This window comes from Amblyomma mixtum, chromosome 9, assembly GCF_055824585.1.
Source record: "Amblyomma mixtum isolate Tamu chromosome 9, ASM5582458v1, whole genome shotgun sequence".
Taxonomy (NCBI): domain Eukaryota; kingdom Metazoa; phylum Arthropoda; class Arachnida; order Ixodida; family Ixodidae; genus Amblyomma; species Amblyomma mixtum.
The window spans coordinates 40,675,467-40,689,960 of NC_143020.1; the positions used below are offsets into that span (position 1 = coordinate 40,675,467).

At 45.4% G+C, this 14,494-nt stretch overlaps 1 protein-coding gene across 1 annotated transcript; it reads left to right on the forward strand.

The window, feature by feature from the left end:
• Positions 1 to 6,975: 6,975 nt before the first annotated feature.
• On the forward strand, positions 6,976 to 14,035 carry LOC149328821 (RING finger protein 151-like). The gene is given in 3 exon segments (XM_089560778.1): positions 6,976 to 7,263; positions 13,885 to 13,935; positions 13,937 to 14,035. Coding segments are annotated over 3 exon segments (438 nt in total).
• Positions 14,036 to 14,494: the final 459 nt, after the last annotated feature.

Sequence of the window (14,494 nt, forward strand, 5' to 3'; positions counted from 1 at the left end):
GGATAGTGCTGGAAACGATCAAGTCTTCAGGCCTAACACTGAAAGCAGAGAAGTGCCACTTCCCCTACACGGAGCTGCTGTTCCTTGGTCACGTCGTAAGCAAGGATGGAGTTCGCCCAGACACCCAGAAGACGGCTGCGATCGCAGAGTTTCCACAGCCTAATGACAAGAAAGCTATACGCAGATTCCTTGGATTGTGCGCTTATTACCGGCGATTTGTGAAGAACTTTTCGTGCATCGCTGAACCTTTGACCCAACTCACCAAGGCTTACGTACCTTTTAAATGGAAAAGGCCGCAAGAAGAAGCTTTCAAAGAGCTGAAGCGCCGCTTCCAGTCCCCTCCTGTGCTCGGACACCTTGGTGAAAACGGCGAAACCGAAATCCATGCCGATGCAAGCAGTGTGGGCTTAAGAGCGGTCCTCGTTCAGAAAAATGGAAGACCGGAGAAAGTTATCGCGTACGCTAGCCGTTCCCTGTCGAAAGCCGAGGTCAACTATTCGAGCACGGAGAAAGAATGTCTCGCCATTATTTGGGCCACGTCGAAATTTCGCCCTTACATGTACAAATCTGGCCGCAAGCATTCCGACGCAGACTGCTTGTCACGAGCCCCCGTCGACGCAGCACCGGAAGAGGAAGACGGCGACGCTTTCTTAGGACAGAAAGCGCCAGCAGTTTCGGGCAGCAGCAGCGCTCGGATCCTGAGTTGCAAAGCCTTGTTGATTATCTGAAAGGCAAGACCGCATCGCCTCCCCGAAGGTTCATGCGGCAACTATCGTCCTTCGTGCTTCACAATAATGTCCTCCTGAAGAAGAACTTCGCGCCCAACAGGACAGTGCATCTTCTTGTCGTTCCCAAAAATCTGAGGCAAGAAATTATGCAGGCATGTCAAGATGAGCTGACTGCAGGGCATCTCGGGATTGCTCGCACGTTGGACCGCATCCAGGAAAGGTATGATTGGCCGCGGCTAGCTACCGACGTTTCCCATTACGTGAAAATGTGCCGTGAGTGTCAGCGACGCAAAACTCCTCCTACTAGACCAGCCGGACTCCTGAACCCCATATCACCACCAACTAAGCCCTTTCAGCAAATAAGGATGGACCTCCTCGGCCCCTTTCCGACTTCATCGTCAGGTAACAAGTGGATCATCATGGCCACCGACTACTTGACCCGCTACGCCGAGGCAAAAGCGTTTCGTAGTGGTACCGCCATAGAAGTCGCAAACTTTTTTGTCGAACAAATTCTCCTGTGACACGGCGCCCCCAAAGTGCTCATCACAGACAGAGGAACGGCATTTACAGCGAAGCTGACGCAAGCCATTTTAAACTACAGCCAGACAAGCCATCGGAGGACAATTGCATATCATCCGCAAACCAACGGACACACAGAGCGTCTGAACAAGACCATCGCAGACATGATCTTCATGTACATCGACGCCGAACACAAGATCACAAGATCCATTCTGCTCTAAGTGATCTTCGCCTATAATACTGCCGTCCAGGAGACAACCAGGTTCACCCCATTCCAGCTGGTATACGGCAGGAAGTACACGACAACACTCAGCGCACTGCTCCCGCACGTTTCCGACGAAGGCAACCTCGACGTCGCCGCCTACATTCATCGCGCCGAGGAAGCCCGAAGACTTGCGCGGCTTCGCATTGAAGACCAGCCGCACAGCGACGCCCGACGCTACAATCTGCGCCGACAAGCCAGGTGATCGTGTTTGGATATGGACACCAAATCGCCGCCGTGGACTGAGTGAAAAGTTGCTGCGACGCTACTTTGGCCCGTACAGGGTTCTCCGCCGCATCGGTGACCTAGACTACGAAGTCATCCCTGACGGCACGACAGCCTCTCAGCGACGACGCACACGCCCGGAAGTCGTACATGTCGTACGCCTTAAACCCTATTATGAACGCTAAATGACTCGGAGTTTATTCGCCGTGTTTATTTTCATTTTAAAGCAACGAGACGATGCTTCTTTTGGAGGGGGGTAATGCCACGTATCATTGCAGTGTCCGTTCGTTCGCGCAAGGCCGCAGGAGAGGGGTGTTATCATTTTTTTTTCGTGACGCGAGAAGCGACCGGACTAATCTCGATTGATCACAGCCGTGAACAGCTGCATGTACGTGTTTCCAGATTACTCTAGAAGATCTCGACCTGTTATTTCGAAGCTTGCTTTCCGGCTTTAAATTGAACGATGCCGCGAGCAGCGGGCATTCTTAGTTCGATGACTGACGAGAGCGTTTGTTGCTTTTGCCGCCGCCGAGTGATTCAGTTCTTTTGCGGGCGCAAGTCAGCCCAAATAAAGAGCTTCGCTTCCAAGACGGGTTGATGTCTTCCTGACCGCTGGACTGCCGTCACTACGACGTGACATTAGTGACCTCGGTAATCAGGGTTGCAAGATGGCTCCGACCTCAGGTAGCCAAATTGGCCTCCGTAGTAGCCCAAACGTAGCCAAAAGCGAAATTTTTGCGTAGCCCAAAAGTAGCCAAAAATATTTGTTTTTGTGACGACATTCCTTAAGCATATTAATTAATTTTCGGCAGGAATATTTACTTATTAGGTTTCTTTCCCACACATGATGTCTGAGGGGGTGCGCACGGCGTGTTCTTTCCGTTGTTACGTTTCGCACCCGTCATGCGCGCTAACCAGTGCGGCTAACCAGGTGCGCTAACCAGGTTCTAAAGATGGGGCCGCAGTTCCACTTTGCAGGCGCGGCAGTAGGCCATATCACCTAAGGCAGGTGACGACAGCCACTCTGCACGCGGAAAAGAACGGCGGCGCTATATAACGCAATCGGAGCTCTAGTTTCGGAATATTTCACCTTTTAAATGTTCGCGCGCAGATTTGACACATCAACAGTGAAAAAAACCTTACTGTATACTTAAGCAGCCACACATTTGAATTTTATGCTTTAAGAGAAAGGTTCTCACTGAGAGCGTCACCTCAAAGCATCTAGCATGCGACTTCTTGAAGTTACATTCTATACGATATGCATGAGCTCAGAATAAATCAAGGATATATGCCATTAGATGATCTATGTCGATTTTATCTTCAGTCTAACAGCACGTTCACAATAATGAGAAAAACATATTACCCTTTAATTCCAGCTCCTTTCACGTAGTGTCCACTCTTTATAAAAGAAATCGAAAGGCCATGATTCTTGACCGCCTGAAACGCATGTGTTCTCGAACACAGCGTTTACAAATTGTCATTTTGTAGCAGACGCACTCAATTGCTTTAACCTGCTATAGCCTGCATTTTGATTTCAGCATGCCTTTTATTTCTCTCTCTCTATAATTGTAACAGAGCACATTATAACTACAATAACCTTTTTTTTCACGCATGAAAAAGATATAGCCCAAAAGTAGCCACATAGCCAAAACGAAATTTCTGAAGCCAACTCGGACAAAAACTAGACCAATTTGGCTATTAATAGCCCAATCTGGCAACCCTGTCGGTAATTTTAAACTTAATTATTCTCAGGTGTCTTCACATTATTCATGCTGGCGTTTGCCCCCGGGGTGGCTCAGCGGGTATGGCGCTATGTTGCTGACCGGAAAAAGGCGGGTTCGATCCCCGCCGTGGCGGCCGATTTTCTATGAAGGCGAAATTCTAGTTGTTAAATCCCCATAAATCGCTGCTGGAATTTCAATGATTTTGTATTTTGTCATCGAGAGCGATAAATTTTAGCAGCCATCCTTGCCCCTAAGATTACCACTACGTCCAGTACCAATGATGGTTGTGTGCTTACGCACTGTCTGACAAGCAGTCCTCCACATTGAACCATTATTTTTTTACAGGGTAGCATGAACACCCCGATGTAAGAAAAAACAAGCCCGTCCGTTCCTCCGCCCGTTTTTAGCATATGATTGAACGTTGCAAATTGAAGGTGTGCCCCTCCTTTCACTTTCAGGGGGCAGCTCAAGGGGAGGACGATGGGAGCGGGAAGGCAACGAGTGGATGGGAGAAATTGGGTGGCGTCTTCTTCAAGAAATTCAGTCCATGCACTCTGGATGGAGTGATTTCCGTGCTCAGACTATTGCAAAATGTAAGATATAGCTACCTGGTGCCCAGACAAAACTGGCAAACATAGCACTAGCAAAAGTGAACAAGAGCATTATAACTGACCCTTTGAAAGCGAAAGTCAGGAACAAACCAAATAATACTTAGGTGTACAGCAGATTAGTTTACAGGTTTGAAAAAATTTGCAGGATTGCACTCAGGTCTTGTTAATAGCGGAAATGCGAAAGACTTAACCTCTCCTCTCGCTCTGCATAAATTATAATTTTTTATTATTTTCGTTTTTTCGCTGTTTAGTGATTTTTTTCTATTTTCTGCTTTGATTGCTACGTTTCTTTTTTTATTTGAGTGTTTTCTTGCTTTTATTCCTCATTTTTTATTTAATTGCATATATGTTCTTATGAACTGTTGGTTATTCAACTTTTACATTTTATTTTATGTAGAATACAATTTAGCATTGACAGTTCGTGCGGACATTTTCCGTACACAAACTTCCGTCTGCAACTTCCGTGCACACTTATCAGCTAAGAAAGGCTTACGTCTTAGAACACTCCCTCAAGAACTCAATGTAACGCAGCTCACATTCGATATAGTGGCCTATTTCTGGTAACGTTTTCTAATAAGGTAGAGTAACTTTGCTTCAGGCGTTCCTTAGTATTGTAATGTTACATTTCTTAGCCAAGAGGGAAATGATTTTTTTATAAAATACTGCATGTAGTCCATGGAATAGGAACCCTTTGCTTATAATGTGTGAAGTATGTAGTGAAATTTGTAATTTCTCTGAGAACTCTTAGGGCGGTTTTCACAAAAACGCAGCGGTTGTCATGTTAAACATTATTGTTAAATCGGTAACCCTCCTTTATAACTAACAAAAACATCAGTTCAATTGAGGTCATCATCATCATCATTATCAGCCTGACTACACTTTCTGAAGGACAAAGACCTCTCCCATGTCTCTCCAATTAATCCTGTCCGTCGCCAGCTGCGGTCACCGTATCCCGCAAATATCTTAATCTCATTCGCCCACCCAACTTTCTGTAGGCCACTGCTAGGCTTGCCTTCTCTTACAATCCACTCCGTTAACCTTAAGCACCAGCGGTTATCTTGTCCCAGCGGGTCTGTCCCATAGGTGAGTACTGGTAAGGTAAAGCCGTTGTATACTTTTCTCTTTAGGGATATTGGTAAGTTATCATTCGCGATCTGAGAGAACCCGACATATGTGCTCCACCCTATTCTTATTCTTCTTGTTATTTTTACTCTCATCATGCGAATCAGAGGTCACTGGCTGCCCTAAGTAGGCGTATTCCACTTCCAGCACCTCGATACCTATTGTGAACTGCTGTTGAATTTTGCGAGTGTTGAACATTACTTTGGTTTTTTGAATGTCAAGTTTTGACCTACCATTAAGATCATCCTCTCTAACTCATTAATCATGCTTTGCAGCTCATCTCCTGATTCACTTATCAAGCCAATATCATTCGCGGATCGCAAATTACTGAAGCATTGGCAACTAAATGTTCTCCCAAACGGTTGTTAATGCACCCGCCTGAACAGCACCTGTAAAAAGGCGGTGTATAGGATTAATGACATCGTGTCTCCCTGCCTAACACTGCTCCTTATCCTAAATTTATTGCTGACATTAAAAAGAACTATTATAACTTTGCATTCATAAATATATCTGCAAATATCTTCACGTAGCAGTTTTCTGCACCATGATTCCGCAATGTTCCTATGTCTGCTCAGGTTTCCATAGAATGAAATGCTTTTTCGAAATCAATGAAGGATACATATATATAGCAATGGGGTATATTCTGCGTATTTATCAATAGCAAAGCAGACATTTAGGCTAGTTGGTGTAAATTCATGGTGGAAAAACAGCGCAAACTAAGACAGGAAACACAGAAAAGAGGAGAGACACTACAAGCGCTGACTCGCAACTCATTGACTCGCAGAGAGTTGCGAGTCATCGCTTGTAGTGTCTCCCCTCTTTTCTGTGTTTTCTGTCTAAGTTTGCGCTGTTTTTTCCACCATGTATTTATCATACACCTGCCTTATGATTTGAATATTGTCTATTGTACAGTATCGTTTACGAAAGATCTCCTGATTATTTAGTTGATTGAAGTCTGAGGTTGTCCTGAATGTAATAGCCATTACCTTAGCAAATACCTTGTTGCCAAACGGACGGTAACATAATTGGAGTGTAGCTTTTCAGGTCTTTGACGTCTTCTTATGAATTAAGATAACGTTACCGTTTTCCCAAGCGCTCTCCGGGAACAGCATGACGGCAGATTGTGAACAAAGCATATCAGATGGCCAGCACTCTTGATAATCGAAACTTCGCACTCGTACACAAGAGCATCGTTGTCTCTTGTAGGCCCGGCAGTTTCACTGCAGCAACGCCAGGGAATCCCCTCATTGATTTTCCTCGGAAGAGGAAACGTCGAAACGGCGGATCAACAAAAACTTTTATTGCAACCTCTCTATATTTGCGTTTTTTCGTCCGGTGTTGTTCGTACCCTTGGGTAGAGCAGCGAAAACAACACATGCTTTACACAAGACATGCCTGGTTAGAGAAGTAATAAAGCACATGAAGAGTATACTACGTGCTTTTACCGTAGCGCAAGAAAAATTTAGAGAAGTAAATAAGCTATTCTATCGGAGCATCTACGGAGTACTAATACAGAAAATTAGCAAGTGCGCAGCCGCAGTGAGTAACGCGAGAGTTAGTTGGAAGCGAAAAACGTTTTCTGGTTCTCGCTCTTATCATTTCCAGACAGTTTCAAGAAGGCCAAACCAGGCCAACATCCCATACTTTTAAGCCGATAAGGAAGGGATCGTGATAATCGCGGTGATGTGACAAGAAAATAGATAACATATAAAATGGGACACATTGGCAGCCCCAGAGGGTATTTCCTTGAGCGCCGAGTGGCAGCGAGCGTAGGGCGGAGAACTATGGCTGTGTCCGGTACGCGATGCACACTCGTCGGTTTTTCGGAGGCTCTGGACTGGAGGCCTCTACTTTTCGTGCAGCAAGCTCCATCTAGCATAATATGCGGGGCCTGCGGACTCATACGGCCTGTGACCGCCCGTTTTCCCTGCCAGCACGTCCTGTGCGGGTCCTGTTACGAGCTGTCCAACCTGGGCGATCATGTTCGCGTCTGTCCCCTTCACTGCGAGAAGTATCCAGAGGAGAATGTCGTCATTCAAGTGACTGCTGCCGACGAGCTTCTCAAAATGGAGGTAAGCGCAGGAGAAGCTTTCAATTTTTAACTCAGGCTTCGCTTTGAAATCATAATAAAACATTGTAGACAGGTCCCAAATGTATTGCAGTGCCTAATGTTTGAATAAAAACTACTCCTATTCCAACGTGTGTTGAGCAATACAGGAAGCCTGACGAGTTAGTTGCCTGGTTGCTTTGTTTCGCGAAAACCCCATAAATCCGTAGAGTTCGCCGTTTAAATCGAGCAGAACTTTTATTGTGGCCTTTGCTAACCGCGCACTGAAATCGGCTTCCATTAGACAGCTTTAGTTGCACGTGCGGAGCAAGCTTGCATGCGCAGCACCCGTGGCGTTGCGAACTGAGAACAGTGCAACAAGGACTCGTTTAGTTGGCCACTGTGCATCGTCCATCAAGTGACGCGCACGCATTGGCGAATGTAGCGACGATATTTCAGAATACCATGTGTCCCATCTGATTGCAACCAAGATTTTAAAAAACGAGGGTACTAGACGAGTGAAACAAATTTAGTAGTGTTAATAGTGCTACGGCCTAGTAAGCAGTACTTGTTCTTTCCGGAAGCATAGATCATTAGCAGAAATTAATAAGCTAACTTTTCATTTTTTTTTTGCCAGGAATAAAATGCCAGTGTAGAAGTTACAATGTTTCAAAAATGAAAACACCGGGGTGAAATGTTTGCACGGAGCTGCCATTTACGCAATCATGATTCAAAAGCAGAAGTGCGAAAGCCCAAATTACCTGTCATGAATTGATTACGTGTCAGGAACAACGCACATTCTGCTAAATACGCCCATAGGCTGTCAACAGCACTAAATTGGTTTCACTTGGATAGAACAATCCGTCTTTGCTTAAAAACTTGCTCACTAGTATTGGCTGAGATGCCTGGCATACCGGAGCTGGGCCGACGCATTTATTCAGCAAATATTGATTAGTGCATGACTAGCCTAAGCTTTCTCAGAGAGTAGAGCTATGAAAATAGAAGATTCCTATAGTGAAGAAGCTGCAGAATTATTCGGCTGACGCCGTTTGTGACAATCTACCGCCGCCAGCAGCCTTAAATCAAGCGCTTGATCGCCTCCCTTGGGCTGATATTAACAACTCTGAGCATTGGCCGCTAGGTCAGAGATCACGGCGCAAGGTGTGTTCGCCGCAGCTGTTGTTTTCTGGTAGCTCGAAGCCGCCCTGAAATGGTCTCGGTCCGAAGGACGAACGCTCAGCGGCGATGTCAGTAGATGACCCACGTCCGAGCATTCGGGTGTAGACTTCTGGTCTTTGGGCGGGAGTACAGCCTTAAAATGTTTCGAAAGTATGAGATCAATGTAAACATTTTGCTCGATGAAGGTTTTACCAAGGAGCGAACCTGAAAATCCGCTGATAGTGGACGCATGTGCATAAGGCACACACCAAAGCGACCATCGTCCTTTCCTAAAGTGGCGCGAGGGCCCCGTAGTCTGTCACCGTTATTGCGGTCCCTATTATGCCCGCCCCGACAACCGAAGAGAGCCAGTGAACCTGTCAAATATCACCAAGCTCGGTAATCCGCGATCGAGACCCAATGTGTTTGGCTTTTCTTCGGTGTAAAAGTTGACAAGTGCTGTTATGCTTGCAAGGGAATAAACTGAGCGCTGCAAAAAAATCGGACCTTTCCAAATGGGCAATCACAAGCTGGTTTTCCTCGATCTTTTTTTCTCAATCTATTGCTAACGAGGCTCATCACCATAAGCCTGGCCGAGCCCACTGCAGGGCAAAGACATCTCCCATGTCTCTCCAATTAAACCTGTTCTTTGCCAGCTACGGCCACCATGACCCCGTTAACTTGTTAATTTCATCCGTCCACCAAACTTTCTGCCGCCGTCTCCTGCGCTTGCCATCTCTTGGAATCCACTACTTTCCCATTAAGAACCACCTGTTATCTTCCATTCGCAATACATGTCCTGCTATATGCCCATTTCTTCTTCTTGATTTCAACTAGGATGTCATTAATCCGCTCAGATCGAGTCTCATAACTGTTCACTAAAACAAGATGTGATGTGGTGATTGCGAGAGAACCTAATGTAACTCTGAGCATGCCGCTGCGAGTTGTTGCCATGCGGCTTGCCCTGAAGATCCTTGACGTTTATGCCAAGGAATGAGACAGCAGAAAAACAAAAATCTGGCTGCGAATAGCATTAGAAGCAGCCAAGCTGATTACTGTCGAAGTGGTCTGTGTTTTGCACGTGCGCAGCAAATCCGCCCAGTGTGCCATTTGGTTCCGCCACCGGCCACTGATGAAGCAAAAGACTAACACTCGGGTCACATATTTACGAAAATGAAAGGGCGTACACCGCAAGTAGTCAGAGGTGACCGTTCTGAAAATTGGCTGTTTATCTGAAACACAAGGGCTGTTTGTCGGTTAGACATTTATGTGTAGCTCATACTGTGCGACGTAAAAGAAAATGTAGTCATTTAAAGCAGGCTATCTTCCTGACGAACGCAGTGGCGGCGCAGCGTTTGGTCGGAAGCAGCGGGCGCCGCGTTGCCATGTTGCCAACGCAACCATTAACGTTCTCCTTAACGTGCGCGCATAATGGTGTCTAGCGTTCCAATGCCGGCAGAAAACTGACACCTAGCGTTCCGCGCATGCGCATTCGTTACTTCAGTGGCACTGCGTATGCCTGACAAAATGCGTAGCTTTGAAGCATGGCGTGTTCCTCGAGAGTGATTCGTTTCCGAGGGTACCAGCAGCAGTTTCGGAAAGGTACGTTTGCACTTGCACTTGTTCTCTCACAGTTCGATAGGCATGCGCTTTTGGCGCCTCGAGGACGCGTGGCGTGACAGAGGATAACACACTGTTCTTTCTTTATTTATTGTGTCCTCGCATAGCGTCATTCTGTTCATTGACCAAAAGGTTTACGGCTTTGCCATACGGCTTTGTACGTTTACGGCAAAAGGTTTACGGTAAAGCCATGCGGCTTTGTAGCCGTATGGCTGCGATCGGGTGGACGTCAATGAGTAATTACTCCCTTATAACATTCTGTTCATTGTGGCGTACAAAACTCACTAAACTCACTAAAAAAATACTAAAACTGCCTTCTAATTCAATAAATGATGGCTGATGGTTCACCCTCCGAAAGCCAATAAAAAGATTGCTTCACTGGAGTAAAATGCAGGCGCTTCATAGTTTTACAAGAAAAGAGAACAAGCAGATGCATCCGCTTAATCTGCGATGTAAGACCAGACGATAGGTTTGATTGCTCAGCAGCATGCTCGATCAGTTATTGTACACGTGCCCCAACATGAACTGCGGGAAAAAAAATATTTTGGCGATCTAATGTTTCTATCACGACTATGCATTCGAAAAAGTTTGCTGAATTGTATTTGACAGCCTCAAAGTGGACCAGACGAAGCGTTTCCGAATACAACCTGAGGTACTTTAACTTCCCTTTTGTAATAAAGGGATTCTTCATTCGTTATCCTTTGCGTTTCATTTTTATTCACGACAACAGTAAACCTTGAGTTAGTAGTGTGCGCCTAACCATGGTGATTGCCCTCCCTGGCTTTTTTTGTTTCCATGTATAGCTATGAAGCACCTGCACTTTACTCTGTTGTTAAATAACCAACTATCCCGAAGGCAGGTTACACTTAGTTCTATTGCTCGTGTGGCTTTATGTTTTGCGACAGACGAGACCATGAAACCGCCCAGAAAGAACCACACGTATCTGGAGGCCATCCGTAGGTTTTGTTGCCTTCTTCAGCAGCCGTCTTTGCCGCCCATCTTTTTTTTTTTTTGCATCTAGTAAGTTGCGCTTTGTTACATCCCATGTTGGTGAGGCAGTCTAAAAAGTCAGCAAGAAAATGCTCTGTAGCGAGTGGAAAGATGGTGGTTTTTCCTCTACTCTGTGAAGCGTCTAAAAAAGACGTCAATGCTGCGTTAGCCAAGAAACTAGGTCTCGGAAATCGCAAGCTTGTTTAGTTTCTGCAGCTTTGCCCCTATCACTCATTCCATAGTTCCGTAGTTCACGCATGGAAGACTGGCTTTCTTTATAATTATATCTCCTACAGAAACGCGCATAGGAGATTTCTTACGGCCTCTTGACCCAACCGATCGCGTCAATGGTTTCAGGATCCATGATCCGCGGCTTGCATGTAGGAGATGCCTTATAATCGACCGCGTGAGGAGGCTTACTCGCCGTCGGCGCGAGACTCACGTAATGACGGGCGGAAGGTCGGTTTTCGCTTGTCACAGGGGCCGCAACTGCCTATCGACACCACGAGTTTGCCCGCGGCGAAAGGCTTGATGACACAACTACAAATTTAAAATAAAGGATGCCCATGTGCAATTTACAAATATCTAGAAAAGGCCTGGCGTAACGAGGTAACACTGCTTTTCCTGTTAGTGCACTGCATGCCAGCTTACAAGTCTGCGGAAGCCTGCTTGCTGGCTGTCAAGGATAGTGGACCCTTTCAATTTCTTTGACTGTGCACTGTCGTTAGTTATCCTCGTCCTTGCCCCATTTATTCCATTTCCTCATCGAAAAGGGCAACTGAGCGCACGGTGAAGTTTGCCTGTGTCCACCGATTATAGCATTTGGGCTATAAAGACACCACTCACTTAAAAAGGGTCTATAGATTTTCTGTGTACTTCTTACGACTATGTTACCTTCATGTAGGCTGTTTCTTACTTTTAGTCATACTCTGCAGGATGTGTGCAGAAAGAGTAATAAAAGTGTATGACCATAAATCCAGACACTGTACAACCTTCGTGTAGGCATTTACTATCTTTTATTCATAGTCTGTAGACCACGTGTAAAAAAGTACTAAAAGTGTAAGGCCATAAACCGAGTTTGTCTACCGAGTGTCCTTAGGATTTGCATTTTTTATGGACAAGTCCATTTTTCCACAGGAAGTTTATAGCGGTTTCAGGCTAAATTGTCTGGAAGTCTATATACTGTCTAAAACAAATTTAGTACCTTAAACGAGGTTTTTATAAACTACAAAATACCTGTGAAAGATGAATAGCTTTCACCGTCTCACAGAGTTCGCAAATAAACTGCATAGCTTCAGCAGTTTTTCTTTTTAATTTTTGGCGAATCTCACAGGCTGTGCTACGCTAACCCTGATTTTAAAACGAAGACCACAGATCAGTTTTCGGTGAAGAAGACAGAAATGTTGATATAGTGGTGTGAAAACATTTAACACCTTTTTTATAGGGAACAATGCGTATTTACTGCTACATAGGTGTAAACACATGCAGAAACGCCAAAGTCGATTTTAACGCTGAACAAAAACAGGGTGAAATTTCCTGGGCTTTTTATTTAATAAAATTATGAATTCCTCAGACACATGGCGTGATTTTCACTTTGCAGTGCGAGAAGTAAATATGTTTAAATTTTTTATTTGCGAATTATCTAATAATGCACAGTATGTAGTATTTTTTGTAACCCAAATTTTGTACACGTGCATACCAACTGGTACACGCGTATACCAACAGGATTTTGTTTTCAATTTCATTCTTGCCCTACGCTTCCGTTGTGCTAACGGGCTAACTCGCTTTATCTCAGTTTCAAACTTTATCGCTTGTGCTCGTGCGGTTGACAGGGAAACAAAGCAAGATGTTGGTAAGCGGAACGTCACTTGGATACTGCATGCGCGCAGCTGATGTCAAACGATAGAGCACCAAAGAAGTCGACCATAAGCGAATAAATAAGGACGTTCACTTCTTCGCAAATAGCGATTAATAAAGAATGGCGTTGACGGATATTATTATGTATGTTAATTTCACATATAACACAATGAACGCTTGCACATAATTCTGCATGCGTCGACGCACAATTCGCCTTCTGTCATTTTTTGCAGTCAACACTGAGCCTTGAAAACTATAAACTGGTGGGGCGCTGTACTCAGGAAATCATACCACGAATGTGCTGCGCGTCTTCATACGTAATTGTTATAATGAAACCTGCACATCTCGCCTCGCCGTCTGTTGTAGACACTGCTAGCGTGGTTCTTGTAGTTCGCTGTAGCGGAAAGTTCCATGTGCCTTTGTAGGCTGGTAAGAATCAAAATAGACCGAAGACCTTGAGGTAGCATTCTTGACAACGTAACACACGATGAACAATGAGGGGAGAGTGAGCTTCAGTCTGCAGGTATTAGTGTGAGGCTGCCTCTCGACCTTTTTTTTGTTTTCTTTTCAGTATATTATTAGGTTACCTTCTGCCAAAAAAGCCATAAAAGAGGTAATAAACTCTCTACAGGTTATTTCTGGGGACGTGAAGGCTAGCTTTGAAATAGGGTTCTCATTTTGATGGCATGTGGTAAAGGCAATATTGGCACTTCTTCCCGCGAAATGTGACTGAGTATGGAATTAGGTTGGCAAAGGATGTGTTTAGTGTAGCAATTGCCCTGCACAAACCATTGGCCTCTTTGTGGCTCTCTGCTCTGATTTCATGATTGCCCACAAATATCATTAATTGTGAGGATAGGTCGGTGCCTCTTCGAACTGTGGGATACGTTTTGTAGCAAGCCAAACGTTGTTTGTTTAAGTTGGATGAGAGAACGTGTCCCACAAGACACCGATGCTCATATTATATCACATCTGTTATATTCACATCACTTTATGCAATGTAATGTTGTTTCCTGCGCAGGTCAGATGCTGGAACGCGCAAGCTGGCTGCAAAGCCGTCATGGCTGCTTCAGACCTGAGCAAACATTTCCACGGTTACTGTTGCTATCACTCAACCTCATGTTCCAAGTGCTCGGCGTCTGTTCTCTGCGCCCAAATCTGGTCCCACCTGATCCGCGATTGCAGCGACCATGTCCTGACCGCATCATCTTCGGATCACCATGACGCGTACAACAGAAATGAGCCGGTGGAGTTAAAAGGTTTGAGAGAGCTGCTCCACCAATGCACTGCTGACATAAAAGCTGGTGTGCAGCAAACACTCAATGATCACATTGTCCAGAACCAGACACTCGGTGAAGTCCGAAGCTGCATAGAAGCGCTCAAGGAAGAAACAAGGAGAGCGATCGCCGAAACGTCATCACACAGGCGCGATAGTTCCGTAAGAAGTGCAGCTTACCCCGCCGGTGCTGTTGAAATGGACGTGGGCGAGCCCTCAAACCCACCCAGTGGAGAGCTCAAGGAAGTTTCTGGGACGAAGCACAATCTACAGGAAGCACTCAGACATGAAATGAAATCAGCCGTGGACCGAATTTGTAGTGACGTAGCGCAAAACGCTGCAAAAAGTATGATGA